The sequence below is a fragment of the Neoarius graeffei genome, chromosome 7 (assembly GCF_027579695.1).
Source record: "Neoarius graeffei isolate fNeoGra1 chromosome 7, fNeoGra1.pri, whole genome shotgun sequence".
NCBI lineage: Eukaryota > Metazoa > Chordata > Actinopteri > Siluriformes > Ariidae > Neoarius > Neoarius graeffei.
The window spans coordinates 50069839-50088977 of record NC_083575.1 but is presented as its reverse complement, the minus strand read 5'-3'; the positions used below and the strand labels follow the sequence as shown (position 1 = coordinate 50088977).

The following is a 19139-nucleotide window of genomic DNA, read 5'->3' as shown; positions in this document are numbered from 1 at the left end:
CTGATCTTCACAACACGTGTTTGTGGAAGTGTATCATGGCATGAACAAAGGCGATTTCTGAGGACCTCAGAAAAAGCTTTGTTGATGCTCATAAGGCTGGAAAAGGTTACAAAACCATCTCTAAAGAGTTTGGACTCCACCAATCCATAGTCAGACAGATTGTGTATAAATGGAGGAAATTCAAGTCCACTGTTACCCTCCCCAGGAGTGGTTGATCAACAAAGATCACTCCAAGATCAAGGCGTGTAATAGTCGGTGAGGTCACAAAGGACCCCAGGGTAATGTCTAAGCAACTGAAGGCCTCTCTCACATTGGCTAATGTTAATACTCATGAGTGCACCATCAGGAGAACACTGAACAACAATGGCGTGCATGGCAGGGTTGCAAGGAGAAAGCCACTGCTCTCCAAAAAGAACATTGCTGCTCATCTGAAGTTTGCTAAAGATCACGTGGACAAGCCAGAAAGCTATTGGAAAAATGTTTTGTGGACAGAGGAGACCAAAATAGAACTTTTTGGTTTAAATGAGAAGCGTTATGTTTGGAGAAAGGAAAACACTGTATTCCAGCGTAAGAACCTTATCCCACCTGTGAAACATGGTGGTGGTAGTATTATGGTTTGGGCCTGTTTTGCTGCATCTGGGCCAGGATGGCTTGCCAAAATTGATGGAATAATGGATTCTGAATTATACCAGCGAATTCTAAAGGAAAATGTCAGGCCATCTGCTCATGAACTGAATCTCAAGAAAAGGTGGGTCATGCAGCAAGACAACGACCCTAAGCACACAAGTCATTCTACCAACAAATGGTTAAAGAATAATAAAGTTAATGTTTTGGAATGCCCAAGTCAAACTCCTGACCTTAACCCAATTGAAATGTTGTGGACCTGAAGCAAGCAGTTCATGTGAGGAAACTCACCAGCATTCCAGAGTTGAAGCTGTTCTGTATGGAGGAATGGGCTAAAATTCCTCCAAGCCAGTGTGCAGGACTGATCAACAGTTACTGGAAATGTTTAGTTGCAGTTATTGCTGTACAAGGGGGTCACAGCAGATACTGAAAGCAAAGGTTCACATACTTTTGCCACTCACAGATATGTAACATTGGATCATTTCCCTCAATAAATAAATGACCAAGTATAATATTTTTGTCTCATTTGTTTAACTGGGTTCTCTTTATCTACTTTTAGGACTTGTGTGAAAATCTGATGATGTTTTAGGTCATATTTATACAGAAATATAGAAAATTCTAAAGGGTTCACAAACACCACTGTGTGTATAATATATATATATATATATATATATATATATATATATATATATATATATATATATATATATATATATATACACACACACATATATATATATACACACACACACACACACATACATACACACAGACCCTTTCCAAAAAATTAGAATATCATGGAGAAGTTGTTTAATTTCCATAATTCCATTCAAAAAGTTAAACTTTCATAGATTATAGATTCAGGGCCCACAATTTAAATGATTTCAAGTATTTATTTTTTTTATTTTTTACATAATTTCGGCTTCCAGCTCATAAAACCCACGAAAACAGGAATTCAAAAAATTTGAATACTGTGAACAAATCACCATTTACTTCTCAGTTTTTGCAGAAAAAAAAGAGAAATTAAGATCACATCAAATCAAAATATGGTACTTTCAAAACAATATGTCAATCTTCAATACTTGGTTGGGAATCCCTTTGCCTTAATCACTGCCTCGATGTGACGTGGCATTGAGGCAATCAGCCTGTGGCATTGCCTGGGAGTTATGGAAGCCCAGATTTCCTTGATGCTTGCTGTCAGCTCTTTGTTGTTGGGTCTGGTGCTCCTCATTTTCCTCTTGAGAATACCCCATAGATTCTCAATGGGGTTTAGGTCCGGCAAGTTGGCTGGCCAGTCAAGCACTGTGATGGCATGGGCATCAAACCAGGTTTTCGTGCTTCTGGTGGTATGGGCAGGGGCCAGGTCCTGCTGGAAGATGAAATCTGAATCTCCATACAGATCCTCAGCAGAAGGAATCATGAAGTCCTCTAAAACATTCTGGTAGACTGTTGCGGTGACCTTGGATTTAAGAAAGCAGAGTTTACCAACACCTGCACCGGACATTGCACCCCAAATCATGACTGACTGTGGATATTTCACACTGGACCTCAAGCAGCTTGGGTTCTGTTCCTCACCCGTCTTCCTCCAAACCCTTGGACCTTGATTCCCAAATGAAAGGCACACTTTACTTTCATCGGAAAAGAGGACCTTGGACCACTGGCCAACAGTCCAGTCCTTCTTCTCCTTGGCCCAGTTGAGACGCTTCCTCCGTTGGCTCAGGTTCAGAAGTGGCTTGACCCGAGGAACCCGACAGTTGTAGCCCATCTCCCGGATGCGTCTGAATGTGGTGGTTTTTGAAGCTGTGACTCCCGCCTCATTCCACTCTTTCTGGATCTCTGCCAGATTCTTGAATCTTCTCTGTTTGATAATCCACTGAAGCCCACGGTCATCTCTTTTGCTGGTGCATCTTCACCTGACACATTTTGCTCTTCCACTAGAATTTCCATTGATATGCTTGGACACAGCAGTCTGTAAATAGCCAGCCTCCTTAGCTATGAACTTTTGTGGCTTACCCATCCTATGGAGGGTATCAATGATGGTCTTCTGGCCAGTTGTCAAGTCTGCAGTCTTCCCCATATTGAACCGAACTGAGACAATTGAACCAAACTGAAGCAATTTAATGACACCTGGGGAAACCTGTGCAGGTGCTTTGAGTTTAATAGATGATTAGTGTGTGACACTCAGTTTAAAACATTCATGCCCTGCAAAATTTGGGCTGATTTGTTCACAGTATTCAAATTTTTTGAATTCCTGTTTTCGTGGGTTTTATGAGCTGGAAGCCGAAATTATGTAAAAATAAACAAATAAATACTTTAAATCATTTAAATTGTGGGCCCTGAATCTATAATCTATGAAAGTTTAACTTTTATGGAATTATGGAAATTAAACAACTTTTCCATGATATTCTAATTTTTTGGAAAGGGTCTGTAATATATATATATATATATATATATATATATATATATATATACACATACATATATATATATATATATATATATATATATATATATATATATATATATATATATATATACACACACATACATATATATATATATATATATGCCTGTGTGTGGACACGAGTGTTTTACTGAGAAATACGCCACTCGTATTTTTCATACGAACTACATCCTGGACATCGAGAACAGCAACCGATATTGAGATATAGGTCACTTGTGAGGATATCCATGAATTGTTTTGATAAATTTGGGTCATTTTTGTTTGTGAAGGTGTCTATATCCATCAATTCATTATCGATAACCGCTTATCCTTTGCAGGGTCGCGGGCAAGCTGGAGCCTATCCCAGCTGACTATCGGCGACTATGGGTATCTATGTAATAAAAAGAAAAATCACACGTTGGCTTGAAGATATGAAGTTCATCTTCTCTTGTTGAAAAACTAATTTTTCATACGAAACAAATCACAGATCTCACTGACATCTAACACATATCTTATGGGATTTTCAATTGACTGACAGTTTACTGCAGGTGCTGCCGGTGAACAAAGAAATGCTTCTGAGCATGTGCAGCAGAAAACTTTCATTCACATCAGCTCCGATATGTGATGTCATGTTGTCTTGGCAACCATGAGATATTGTAAACCATATTCAATGTTCATTCTCCATTGGGGAGAGTGACGTAATACACATAGGATAAGCAATATGATAATATTGCATGCTGTCTAACCAAATGAATGAAACCCGCGAGAAGGGATTAGAATACATGTTTTTATTCCATCAAAAAGTATCCTGTATGTATAATAATTCTTGATATCACTCCAATGACTTGATTGACTTGATGCATGTTGTCAAAATGGCAGACTGGTTGAAAATTAAAATTCTTTTGATTAACTTACGTATTTTTGGATGTGTCTCGATAATATGAACATTACACAGTGGTGCAAAGATATGAAGTTTATCACTCGTTGACTTCAAACATACACACATTATATATATATATATATATATATATATATATATATATATATATATATATATACACATACAGTATATATATATATATATATATATATATATATATATATATATAATTTTTTTTTCTCTCATGGCGACACGGTGGTTTAGTGCTTAGCACTGTCACCTCACAGCAAGAAGGTTCTGGGTTCGAGCCCAGTGGCTGACAGAGGCCTTTCTGTGTGGAGTTTGCATGTTCTCCCCGTGTCTATGTGGGTTTCCTCTGGGTGCTCCGGTTTACCCCACAGTCCAAAGACATGCAGGTTAGGTTAATTGGTGGCTCTAAATTGACCGTAGGTGTGAATGTGAGTGTGAATGGTTGTGTCTCTCTATGTGTCAGCCCTGTGATGATCTGGCGACTGGTCCGGGGTGTACCCCGCTCCTCGCCCATATTCAGTTGAGACAGGCTCCAGCTTGCCCGCGACCCTGCACAGGATAAGCAGTTACGGATAATGGATGGATTTTCTCTCATGTATTCAGTATTTTCAGTTTGAGCTCAATTTTAAAAAAAAAATCTTTGCCAAAATTGGCAATAATTCTGAAACTGACTGCACACACAGTCTGTTTCTAATTAAAAACAACCAACTCAGGGGTACCCAAACACCATCATTCATGAAAGCCTCTGTAGGACACATCGATGGCTCCTAAGATGCCCATGAAAAGTGCTTTATGGAGTGATTTACTGACCAGGCAATATCAGCACTGCACAGTGGAACAGTCCTCTCATATAAAGCCTTGGTTAACTGCTTAATAAGGGCAAATGTAGGCGGTTAGAGCAGGCTGGTGCTCCCTGAGTGCTACAGCTGGCCCACAGCCCTGGAGGCCCTTACCTCCATCTCCATACAAAACAGCAGTATCATAAGCCTTTCTAATGTCTTCATGTATATTAATGCACTCTGTAGCAGGGATGGGGATACCATGTCTGCTCTAAACGTGTTCAGCTTCCACAAATGTGCTCACAGTCACCTGGAAGGATCCCATCACCAGCTTTAACCATGCAACTGCACCAAGCACGAGCACAAAAAGGAACAGTGGCTCATCTTGCAGGGAGGTAACAGGGCTTATGGAATATGGAGAAGGCATGTTGATATATACTGTATAATATAAAACTAATGTATGTGTATATGAGTTTATATGTCTGGGCATTTGTGTGTGTGTGTGTGTGTGTGTGTGTGTGTGTGTGTGTGTGAGAGAGAGAGAGAGAGAGAGAGAGAGAGAGAGAATGTGTGGAAAGTAAGACAGACTGGATCTTGTTAATACTGCTGTCAGAGACATCAGATATAGAGAAGGATTTGATAGTGGAGATAACTGGTGTGCCATTCTGTGGTGTGTATTTGTGTATATATATATATATATATATATATATATATATATATATATATATATATATATATATATATTTTCCATCGGCTTGGCACACTCAGCTGGACCAGTTTATTCCCCCGAGAAACAGCTTTTCTCCTCGGACCGCGATATGACAGATTAAAACTATCCTCGCTGGCTTGTGAAATCACACTATAAAATAAAACAGAGATTAAAATGTTGTTGAACTTGCTAAGAGAAATGTATTTAACATTTAAGGATTTTTTTTTAATCCTGTCTATCTACTTCTCAAATAGTGAGGAAGTAACCTGTCTTATAATACATTTTATGTGAAATAATAATAATAATAATAATAATAATAATAATAATAATAAGTTACATTTATATAGCGCCTTTCTCAAACTCAAGGTCAGTTTACATAGGTCAAAGAAAACAGAACGCACACAAAAAAAAGTTACTAAAGAGTGGTAAGTGTATGCAGTAGTGGAGGAGAAGTGTTCATGAAACAGAAGGGTTTTGAGATGAGATTTGAAGAAAGGAAGGGAAAAGCAGTCATGGACGGGTTGAGGGGGGGAATTCCAGAACTTGGGAGCCATGGGGATGAAGGACCTTCCACCCAAGGTAGAGAGTCTGGTGTGGGGGGCAGCAAGGAGATTATGGATACCGGTAGAGGATCTGAGAGAACAGAAGGTCATGGATGTAAGGAGGAGCAAGGTTATGGAGGGCTTTGAAAGTGAGTAGTAGGATTTTATACTTAATTTGGGGCAGAACAGGTAGCCAGTGAAGCTGAGAAAGAATGGGAGTGATCTGAGCAGATCATTTGGTATGAGTGATGAGTCTCACTGCAGAGTTCTGAATGTATTGTAATCTTTGAAGGGATTTAGTGGAGAGGCCAATGAGAAGGGCGTTACAATAATCTAGGCGGGACATAATGAAGGAGTGAATGACATTTGTGGTCAGTGACAACACAGGAGATGAGACGAGAAGAGAGACACAATGAATGGAAAAACAAGTGTACCAAAGTCTCACAGCTTGGTGTTCTCTATGTTTACTGGCTGAGTTGTTTTGCTGTGACATTCTGCCTTTGCACACAGCTAAATATCCTTTCATTTCTGGATCTATTATGAAGACCTAGCATATCCGTTGAGGTTAATATTTAATCCGGGTTTCTTATAAATTTGCCTTCTTGCTGTGTTTTGCTCTGACTCTCTCTCTTTCCCCTTCTTTTCATCTTCTCGTTACTTGTCTGAACTGTCCCACTTGCACATCTCCAGCATTGAGCTGTGAATAAAAGAGAGCAAGAAGTGCTGAGAGATGAACACAGATCTGAAGATGAAGTGAGACAGAGATGCAGAGACTGTAGGTGAAGCTGACATGCCTAGGTTGCACAGCAAGTTCACCCCAGGCAGTAAAGTGATTCTCCTATACCCTTCATTTTCAGCCTTTACTAGCACTACTCCAGAGCTCCAGTGAGAATCCATTTGCTACTTCCTTCCCCTCTAGTGTTTTCCTCCTGAGGGCTGTAAGGCTAGAAAGAAGGAGAATTCAGCTGCAGCTGTGACAAACAACAGGGCATCATGGATAACTTCATCATGACCATTAGAGCAGAGCTAGGCTAATATGGAAGCCATGGCAACAGTAAAGTAGTCAGAAATGCAGATATGAATCTATCCATCCTCCTTCATGAATAAAGAGCACTGGTACCATGTGTCACATCTGCATCTACTAGCACACTAGACTACACTTCCCAGCATTCACAGCGGCCTTCAGATATGGCTGTCACGGACTACAACATCCATCTTGCACTTCACCGCTCATTGGCCCTGATAACTGATTGCACACACCTGGACTCAATCATCACAGCACACCATATAAACACTCTCATGGCCAGAGGTGGGTAGTAACGCGCTACATTTACTCCATTACATTTACTTGAGTAACTTTTTGGATGAGTTGTACTTGTAAGAGTAGTTTTAATGCAGCATACTTTTTACTTGATGTGAAGAAGTGGTACTTTTACTCCGTTACATTGGGCTATATTCTGCTCATTACTTGCTACTTTATTTTTATTGATCCGTGCGATGCATGATCTGTTTGTTTATGCTTTGTTGAGACTTCCAGCAGAGGCTCTGTCACATGACAGCATCTCACTGATCAAATGTAGCAGCCAGAGCCATAGTGATAGCAGTTATGGTTTAACTCCGTTTTTCCAATCAAACAGAGCCAAGCCGCCACACGTGCCCGCACACAAAATTCCCGCGGCAAGACCAGTTTAGGTGGAAAAGAGCACGGAAGCAGAAGAAAAATGGAAGAGACAACGGCCAGCGTTTCTCATCAAGCCGAAGAGGCACACCCCTGGCCACACATACAAACCATGTTCACTCTCCAAACAACAAAAAATAAGTTATGCTATGCGGTGTCACATGTGTCTCCCCAAACCAGTGGACGTTTCAGCTTATAAAAACTCAACGTTGAATTTGAGGAAACACAGTGCGGTAAGTAGGCTATGTGCTTTTGGCGGTCTTCGTAGGCAGACGTTAGCCCTGTTGTAACATCATAACTGTAAAATGCATTGTTTTGTGGAAATGTATTGACGCACTGCGGCCTCAGACAGCAAGATGACACACACGCGCGCACACACACGAGAACCAAGAAATAAAACTACAAAAAATCTTCCTAACAATCACTTTTTATTGATGTGAAACCAAAAAATGCTCATGAAAATAATGTTGCTCGCCTAATGTCAGCTCCTCCATAGCGTTACAGTTGTACACGGCTCTGGTCAAAAACTGGGAATGGAAGACTGGTGAAAACTTATTAAATAACAAAATGCGTAGCATATCGTTTGTGAAATCTCCATTTCTCAAGCTACTGTATTTGTTGTGGATTAGAGGGATTTGTGAAGACTTTAGGTTTTTTTTTTTCCTGTGAGATTTGTTTTATTTGTCTACAAGTGCTTGTTCACAAAAGGAAGGGCATTAGCTTGTTAGCTTGACCACTTGCTAGCAATCTCCACCACCACCCAGCCAAGCTTGGCACTGGCAGCTAGTTAACAACCTTTTTGCTTGTTACTTCCACTTGCTAACTCCTCTGCGAGATGGATCCAGTAAACAACTTTTTGGGAGATGAAAGGATTAACATCGTTGATTGCATCTTACAGGATTATTTCCAGTCTTTTTGGTACGAGGAGATATTACGTGTGAATGCAGAGGGGAGACCAAAACCTGTTAATCACTCAAGTTGTGAGTAATGCTGCCAGCAGTTATGGTAAGGAGAAACTTCACGTGTTCTATGTATGACGAGGTCAACTGGCTGACGAAGTTTGCTCAGGAATCATATTCATTGTTGGCCATGTCATGTTCAGCACAGCTACTGTAGGTGATTGTTGTTCGAAGTTTGCCAGGGATGGTTTTGATGATATTAGAAATCTTTACGGATCAGTTAAATATAAAAATGTCAATGTAATCTTGTCTCGTACTGTACATATAACTTCACTTTGCCTATCGCCTAAAAAATGAAAATCAAGCCGCCTAGGGGAGCATGGTGAGGTGCTGAATTTGTTTTGCATCGCATGCCGGGGACGAAGGGTGGTTTCTTTCACCAAAAATTCTGACCAGGAGCTGCCACTGACATGCACACGCGCGCACAGTCACAGACAGATACAGTCAATGAACAGCAAAACAGTCACCACCATGATGGAGAGTAAGTAAAGTGAATATAACTTGTGTAAAGTAAAGTGAACTTACAAAATTTATTTTTATTAACAAAGTTTTGGTTTTCTGTTGGGCCCTATACAGTGGTGCTTGAAAGTTTGTGAACCCTTTAGAATTTTCTATATTTCTGCATAAATATGACCTAAAACATCATCAGATTTTCACACAAGTCCTAAAAGTAGATAAAGATAACCCAGTTAAACAAATGAGATAAATATTATACTTGGTCATTTATTAATTGAGGAAAATGATCCAATATTATATATCTGAGTGGCAAAAGTATGTGAACCTCTAGGATTAGCAGTTAATTTGAAGGTGAAATTAGTCAGGTGTTTTCAATCAATGGGATGACAATCAGGTGTGAGTGGGCACCCTGTTTTATTTAAAGAACAGGGATCTATCAAAGTCTGATCTTCACAACATGTTTGTGGAAGTGTATCATGGCACGAACAAAGGAGATTTCTGAGGACCTCAGAAAAAGCGTTGTTGATGCTCATCAGGCTGGAAAAGGTTACAAAACCATCTCTAAAGAGTTTGGACTCCACCAATCCACAATCAGACAGATTGTGTACAAATGGAGGAAATTCAAGACCATTGTTGCCCTCCCCAGGAGTGGTCGACCAACGAAGATCACTCCAAGAGCAAGGCGTGTAATAGTCAGCGAGGTCACAAAGGAGCCCAGGGTAACTTCTAAGCAACTGAAGGCCTCTCTCACATTGGCTAATGTTCATGAGTCCACCATCAGGAGAACACTGAACAACAATGGTGTGCATGGAAGGGTTGCAAGGAGAAAGCCACTGCTCTCCAAAAAAACATTGCTGCTCGTCTGCAGTTTGCTAAAGATCACGTGGACAAGCCAGAAGGCTATTGGAAAAATGTTTTGTGGACGGATGAGACCAAAATAGAAATTTTTGATTTAAATGAGAAGCGTTATGTTTGGAGAACGGAAAACACTGCATTCCAGCATAAGAACCTTATCCCATCTGTGAAACATGGTGATGGTAGTATCATGGTTTGGGCCTGTTTTGCTGCATCTGGGCCAGGACGGCTTGCCATCATTGATGGAACAATGAATTCTGAATTATATCAGCAAATTCTAAAGGAAAATGTCAGGACATCTGTCCATGAACTGAATCTCAAGAGAAGGTGGGTCATGCAGCAAGACAACGACCCTAAGCACACAAGTCGTTCTATCAAAGAATGGTTAAAGAAGAATAAAGTTAATGTTTTGGAATGGCCAAGTCAAAGTCCTGACCTTAGTCCAATCAAAATGTTGTGGAAGGACCTGAAGCGAGCAGTTCATGTGAGGAACCCCACCAACATCCCAGAGTTGAAGCTGTTCTGTACGGAGGAATGGGCTAAAATTCCTCCAAGCCGGTGTGCAGGACTGATCAACAGTTACCGGAAATGTTTAGTTGCAGTTATTGCTGCACAAGGGGGTCACACCAGATACTGAAAGCAAAGGTTCACATACTTTTGCCACTCACAGATATGTAATATTGGATCATTTTCCTCAATAAATAAATGATCAAGTATAATATTTTTGTCTCATTTGTTTAACTGGGTTCTCTTTATCTACTTTTAGGACTTGTGAAAATCTGATGTTTTAGGTCATATTTATACAGAAATATAGAAAATTCTAAATGGTTCACAAACTTTCAAGCACCACTGTATGTCTTTTCAAATATTTAAGCCATAGGATATCCGCCATCATGGTGTGGTGCTGAGTCCATTTTGATGGATAAGTTCCCTGTAGCCTCAATTATTTTTTTCTGTCAACAGAGGGTTCACCCCAATAAACTGAAAAAATACATAGACTTAATAGAATCCCACAGAAAGAGAAGATCGTCTTCTTCTGAGGAACCTCCCAGCAAGAATGCCAGGATCACAAGTTCCCTCACTGTCCCTTCATGGAGAGTATCACAGGCAACACTTGACAAGCTTGTGCTAAATTTTGTATGTCAAGCCAACCAACCATTTTTTGTGGTTGAGACACCATCCTTTAAGACCATGATAGAAACCTTACAACCTCAGTGTACAGTTTTAACAAAGATTTAATTAATTAATATTTAATTTATTATTGTTTTCACCTGTTCATGGCTAAAAGGTCACAGCTTCACAGTGCAAAATTGAGAGCCAGCTGCTGTTAAAGCTGAACAGGTCACTTCATGGAGTGAACATGCATGCGCGCGCACACACAGTGTTATGGTTTATGTGCAGACTGCCTTGAGCTTCTTGTTATTGTTAATGCACAGAACCACACACAGTTTGTGTGAAATATATATGAAATCTCTGCCTGTTATGACATCCTGACCAATAAACAAAATTACTCTGCAGTTACTCAGTACTTGTAGTTTTTTCACTTGGTACTTCTTACTCAAGTAATTAATTGGACGACTACTTTTTACTTTTACTTGAGTGATATTATTCTAAAGTAACAATACTCTTACTTGAGTACAATTTTTGGCTACTCTACCCACCTCTGCTCATGGCACAAAAACTTTGTGAAGTAAATGTTCAGTGTATTCTGCTTGGCTTTAGTAGGTGTCTCCAAAGCTAACTGATACTGTACAGTCAGCTCCAGAATTATTGACATCTGTCAAAATATATTAGCAATAATGAATATATAAAATGCATTAACTGATCGTGACATTAAACACATGGAGACACACTATAGTATTTTAATGCTATATTTTTCAGAACTAAACACTGGCTGCAAAACACTGGTTTCAAATTTTATTAGTGCTCATAAAATTAATGTGGTGAAGCTTTGCCAGGAGATAATAACAGTGCTGACCCTCTGCCTGTGATGTCTATCAAGTCTGGAAACACTTGGACCATTCTCCATGAAGAACATTTCAAAATATCTTGTATTCCTTTGTTGGTACATATGGACAGGATCTCAGCTGGGTTCAAATTTGAAAACTTACTCTAGATGGCTTTTGTAAAACAACTGTTCTCACAACCATTTCTCTGTTAATTTAAATGTGTTTTGGCATCTTGTTGAAAGAGCCATTTGTGGCTATCAGAGAAAAACAGGTTTTGAAACTAGAAGGGTACTCAGTAGAGTGCATACCTCCACCAAGCCACATATCAAAATCAAATCATTTGAACCTAGGCTAATACTAAAGCTGTACACCAAATTACATCAAAATCCATTCACTACTGTTTGACTTTGGTTTGGAACAGTCAAAGAAATCCTGCATCAGCATGCATATCTGGATCCACATATTTGCATCAAAATCGAATCAAATGTTTTGGTCTATGGCCCACCTTTCCTCAATTTCATCAAAATCTGTTCACCACTTTGAGTTACGTTGGGAACAGATGAATGAGCAAACAAACGGAGGCAAAAACATACCCTCTTCCAATACAGTTGGCGGAGGTAATAAAATGTCCTAAAATATTATCTGGAATAATTCATGCTGTCATCATGATGCCAAAAAACATTCCTAATGTTCCACTGCTATGCTTTACAGTGGGTATAGGTGCATGTCATTATATGCCTTGGGCGTTTTCTTTAATGCATAGTCATAAATTTCAATTTTTTATTTTGAGAGTTATTTTCAGGAAGGGAAGCCATTCATAACTGCTTGTTATCCACATTATCTTCCCTTGAAGTACAGACAGCTTGCTAATAAATACTGATTTGTTTTAGTCTGGTCTTTTGTCTACTACTAGCTGACACTATTCTATCCAACACTCCCCTATGGCCCATATACGTAACAGCTATAGCATACAAAGCAGAAGGTCATAATGCATTTTACCTCTTCAACTTTTGACAAATTGTTGAAACTCAAGTGGCATTCACAGATAAAAGCATCAATTAAAACACTCCAAGTCACTTTGCAAGGCTTTACACATGCAACGTGACTCTCACAATACTAAAGCCACTGTTTTCTCTCTTGGGAGAACTGTCTAGTTTTTCACAGGCACATAGCAAACCTGCTGAAAATAGTTTGTCAAACCTCTTCGAAAAACACGTCCCATTAGTTCAATCATTGCTAAATAGGTCAAGACTTTGTGTGAAAATGAAAATTGTTGGCACCTGAAGAGGACATGTGGAGATTTTTTAATAGGACCAGTGATAGGAAGAACTTGTTTAAGTAATTAGGCAACAAGCTACAGTCAGGTTCTATATTTTCCACCTTTTCTATATTTCATTTGAATATTCAATCAAGCAGAAAACATACTCAGTCCTTACTTCAGTGCATCTACTGCCAGATATTTTGCTTTGGCACAGGCTCAACAAATGCAGGTAAAACTAAATTTACTAATATATGTTCCCCACAAGACAACTTAAGCATTGTCCTAAAGGTAGTGTGCAGTGGATGTAACAGAATGGAAAATACAATACATGATGGAAATACAGTGCAGCTTCAAATGATATATAGTGTATTACCTGGACACTTACGTTTGAGAGAGGTTGAACATCTGCTGTGGATCTCCACTCAGAATACGGTATGTAATTGGATCTAGCTCACGGTCTATCGCCTACAGAGAAACAGAGATTGAGTCAGAGAACATGGATGGTATCCATTTTATTTCATTAAGTGAGCTAATATCAACCCCCACTCTGCCTTTCTCTTCAAATACAAGTTAATAAGATCCACATGCCCTCACACCTTTCATTCTCCCAGGGGGGCTCTATGTAGAAGTGTGTGTAGTTTTCTCAGCTCTTTTATTCAGTAATGGATTTTTCAACTGTTAAAACATACTGTACACCTTCGTTAAGCGGGACAACACTATTAAATGACAACGTTGGGAATGTGGTGTTACTGGGGAGCAGAAGTGGACAAAGTACCCAACTTCATTACTTAAAGTACTGAAGTACTTGCTTTTAAAAATACTTAAGTATTAAGTGAAAGTACAGATCCCACTGGTCAAATGTTACTCCAATACAAGTGAAAGTTGTAGTCAATTTTTTATTTAAGTACTTAAGTACTTGCTTTTAAAAATACTTAAGCATTAAAAGTGCATTTTCTGTCAATGCATCGTTGTATTATTGCCACAATGCTTACAAAATCTAATGCCGTTACCAAAGACAGAAATGTGAATTCACAAAATGAACACATGCTGTGTCGTCATGGTGGTTTAACGTTTAAGCTAGCTAGTCAGTGAAACTCCACCTGACATGCTAGCAAACTCTTTTCAAACTCAATCATATTGGGTAGCTAATGCTACTAGAAAAGAGAGATTTCTACATTATTTGGCAAGATTATGCTAAAACATTTCTGAAAGGACTTCAGATAAGTTAACATTATTCATGTTAGCGTAACTCCATTTTTACATGCTAACTAACGGTATCCAAGTTAACTAGCTATGTGTTAACGTTAGCCGTGGACAAGGCTGTGGCAACTTGGCGGGCAAATCCATAGAAAGTCATCTGACTAATCAGACTGCATAGCTACACATTATTGCTAGCTCTAAAAGCACAGACAACTGCGTTGCAAGCTTTCTCTTGGAATAAAGCGTTTATATACCTCAGTATGCTTCTGCAGGTTCGATGATGAGTTTTTGTAGGCTGTAATGGGGTTCATTTTAGGCAAACAAAGAAAATATTTAAAACGAAATTAATCTTTAATCCTTTCAGAAAACTGAAACATGGGTTCATGGGTCATGGGTGCGTGCATTCCCCAGAAGAACCACCTCCTTCCATTCTGCCATCAACTGATCGTGTTCAAATAATGCTGCTGAGAAATCATTGAACTTGATTTTATACAGTCTATGGACATGATGTGATCCTAGTGATTTACTAGTAGGCTGTCTCAGTGTCACCTGTGGAAAAAAAAACCCAATCACATTTTAGAAAAGAAAAGACAAAAACGTCCACTATCAAAGCTCAAGTAAAGTACTCAAGTAAATGTACTTCGTTACTGTCCACCTCTGCTGGGGAGAAAATGAACAGGAGGAAAATGTAATAAAGGAAGGTACTGAGATTTTTTAGAACAGTAAGCAAGGAGAGGAATGTTAGTTTCAAAACCAGCATCTCTGAGGTATAAAGTAACTCTTGTTGTCTTGACCTGCAGATTGAGGAGGATGGCTCCTATCCTCATGGCCTCACTGATCTCGAGGTTGTAGGTTGTCAGTGGAAAGCGTGGAGGACTCTGGTTATTAGGAGGTAGAACCTCAATATAAACTGTAGTTATGGAACTCCTAAAAAAGACATCGCAGAAAATTGTGAGGAAAACTAAGTGACTATGAGAATTGCTGAATAAATTCCCTGGAGATATATGGCTTAATGATTTAACCACATGTCCTATTGAAATCGACAACAGCCAACCATGTAAAAAAAAAAAAGGAAGTGATAGAACATCTGACCTCCTCTCAGCCTCAGGTGCATTATCAGCTGCTCTGACAGTTAGGGCGTAGAAGCGTCCCACGCTCAGATTCACTCCTGGAGCTATGGTGATTCGACCTGTATGGTTATTAATGACAAAATCTCCCTGATCTCCTGCCAAGATGGTGTAGGTCACCAGTCCATTCAGACCCTCATCAGCATCCTGAGCCGTTAACTAATTAAAAGAGACAGAAATATCCATTAATTAAGATGATTAAGGTGTTGGCTGGTTCCATAGGTTTTAAATACGTCAACAGTATATTTATATAAGACATGGTAAGTCATAAGGTTTTTCATTAACATCATGGTAATGCTTGAAAATCATTAGTGTTAATCAGTACATAGGCTGGCATACTACCCTTTGTTCTGTCTTCCTTGAAAGTTCCTAAAAAACTGGCCATGCCAGTTAATTTTGTTTGAATCAAAGACCAGAGGCTGCGTCCAACTATATACACTCTAAGACCACGCGACCTACCAACAAGGCCACCATGGACTCCAATTCCCATCACACACATTCAGATTCACCTGATTATTAATCATGCACACTTGGACTCAATTTCACCAACACTGTATACAAGAACTGTTAGTGCACTCACCCAACGCAAAGTATATGCTCTGTTTTGTACCAGTCGCTACCAAGTCTTATATTTAGTCATAGTCTTTTCTGGTTTTGACCTTGTTTCTTGTATCCTTGTTTGCCTAGCCCAGTTTATGCTGTTTGTACATTGCCTCACCTTTGCCTGTTCACTGTCCTTGTTTTGATGGCACAATTTGGATTTACCTGCAAGCTTGCTTAATAAAAGGTTCTGTTTACCTACATCTGTGTGTATATCTGCTGCCTGTCAAAGACGATGGGTCTCATGCAAGAACATTTTCATATTCTTATTTTAAATTCCTCTTACTCATATGGGTATGACACATCAAATTCAGCAAACACTCCTAACTTCACATAACCATGTAAATGACCCTGTGTAAATATGTTGAATGCCACCTACGGTATGCATAATTCAGTGTGTATTAATGAGAATTGTAAATTAACAATTCATGCCCCAATAATACTATATAAAGCCTGTCCTGCCTGATATGCCAGGAAGTGTTCAGTCATGAAAATGATAAAGACTTTAAAAAAAAAAAAAAAAGACCTTTATGAGTTCAGAGATTGAAGTCCTGTTTTTGTAGTTCCAATTAACCTTAAATTGCTGTATAATTAAAACTATTTTGCAGTCTGAGATGTTCATATTGATATTGTACTGTTATCATTTGAATGGTACAATCAGACAGGATAATGTCAACATAATTATGAAATATTTAATATTTACAAACTAAAAACTGCTTCTAAGTAATGAAATATGTATACAACCCATTAGTTAGAAATTTAGGCTTTGATAGCAGTAGACTAATCAAACATGCCTCCTACAACAGGTCTGGACAACTCGTGTTGTGTCCATGCCTAAGAGAAAATTTAAAATGTGAGATGATCGGTGAATAAGGCATATGGTTCTAAATCACACATTGAAACCACTTCAGAACAAATCTCTGTATGAGTGGTTCTCACATGAGGTGCATTGTGTCCAAATGATCAGGTCCATCTTCTATAGTAGAGGTCATTTTTATTTTTTTCATGGTGCATCTGTTGTCCAATCTGTCCACCCCCTTCTAGACTGCCCATCAATAGAAAGTGATACTGAAATGTGTGTTTCACTGGTATGAGCATATCTAGCGCAGCAGTGATGCTGGGATTGTCAAAGTCAATATTGGTTCAGTTCCACTGCTGGGTGTAAAACAGTCCACCAGCCAAAAATATCCAGCCACCCGAAGTCAGAAATTGACCGCAGTCAGTAATTGACACTAGCGAAGGGGAGAGGACAAATAATATATATGCCTTTAAAAAATATATAGCTTTCATCCCTAACTGCACTCATTTGAGATTTAATAAAGGGGTAAGTGCTTAAAACCCATAAATGCACTAGAAGTCATGATCATGGCTCAGCTATTCTGAGAACAGTCCACCACACAAATAACATATGATTATCAGTGGTCCTGTGATGATCACTTTCCATTGATGGAAAAATTGCACATAGCAACAGATAGTTTAAGTCACCTGTTAGTCTGTAATTTGAAGTGCACTTATATAGCAGGTTTACCTGAAAAAAAAAAGGGGCAATTACTCTGGCTATGAATGGAGTGTACATTATAAATTTGCCACAGAGCATTTAAACAAAACTCCTCTCTTACCTAAAAATGGCAAATACAAAATGCATATAAATGCACACTTTTGTTATAAAAGCCAGTTGATTTTCCTAAGGCTTCTTCAGACATGCTATGCTGTGCTTCTTGTAGAACTTTCCAGAGGCTTGTAGAACTGGTTGGACACAAATCTTTCAATATAAATCATCCTCAAAGATCGATTGGGTTAAGGTTATGTCACACAACAGGGCATTCTATTACAGACAGCACTGCCTCCTTCCTCTTCATCTCTTGCACAGTTTCTGAGGTGTGTTTGGGGGTCATGGAAAATCACACAGTAGTTGGAAATGTTCAAAAAAGGCAAGATAGCTTCAAACTTTTGACGGGCAGTGTAGGATTACTCTGCCCTATGAGTATCAGGAAGGTGCCTCAGCAAACGCAGTGCTAAACTAAGGCTTCGCCATGGCTGACTTGTTGAGAATCAGGTGCTAACTGTAGATCTAAAGAAAGCAGCATCCAGCTTGTTTACTACTTAAGTATATTAAGAACATGTGACAAAATCAAAGCTGGCTTTGCAGCCTGTCTTACAAAGCTAGTGTTACCTGTTTAGTCATTCCCTGGGGAGCAAACTGCTGCTAAAGTTTTATTCAAAACATAATTATCTATGCTCGGTTGCTATACACAACACTCCATCAATGTGAAGAGGCTGTCTGCTTCTGCGTTTTTGATTTGTTCTAAAACATGCTTTCCTAGAACCTTAATGTTTATTTTATAACACTGGCAAAGGACGTAAACACTTCCCCTTCTAGGAGACTGGTACAACTCATTACCTGTGCATGGCTTTGCTAAACTGTTTCAAAATGTGGACATGGTCTATAAAAAACATTTAGTTTTAAGAATAAGAGCAACTGCAGAAAGTTAATGAAGGCACTCAATATCCATTTTTAGTCAAGTTTAGATTATAGTGAAGCGAAGTGAAGTGTAGATTATAGACATGGTATTCATGAAACTGAGTCATTTGCTGGATTGAATAACAAAGCATATGATTGGCCAAGGGTGGCACGGTGGTGTAGTGCTTAGCACTGTCACCTCACAGCAAGAAGGTTCTGGGTTCGAGCCCAGTGGCCGACGGGAGCCATTCTGTATGGAGTTTGCATGAGTTTCCTCCAGGTGCTCCGGTTTCCCCCACAGTCCAAAGACATGCAGGTTAGGCTAATTGGTGGCTCTAAACTGATCGTAGGTGTGAATGTGAGTGGCTATTTGTCTCTGTGTGTCAGCCCTGCGATGACCTGGCGACTTGTCCAGGGTGTACCCCACCTCTCGCCCATAGTCAGCTAGGATAGGCTCCAGCTTGCCTGCGACCCTGTACAGGATAAGCGGTTATGGATAATGGATGGATGGATGATTGGCCAAAAGGTCTTGTTTGAAAGCTGTGAGTCTGAAAATCAAACAAATATATCCTGGTTTATAATTTGC

The 19139-nt window shown here is 39.3% G+C and overlaps 1 protein-coding gene across 1 annotated transcript in view; it reads right to left on the bottom strand.

Annotated features, from left to right (window-relative positions):
• pcdh15a (protocadherin-related 15a) overlaps positions 1 to 19139 on the bottom strand; it is a 396434-nt gene that overhangs the window by 226501 nt on the left and 150794 nt on the right. The window contains exons 14-16 of the mRNA XM_060924719.1: positions 15458 to 15651; positions 15160 to 15292; positions 13551 to 13630 (exon numbers count right to left, since the gene is read on the bottom strand). Of these exons, the coding sequence (XP_060780702.1) occupies positions 13551 to 13630; positions 15160 to 15292; positions 15458 to 15651 (407 nt within the window). The remainder of the gene's footprint in view (positions 1 to 13550; positions 13631 to 15159; positions 15293 to 15457; positions 15652 to 19139) is intronic.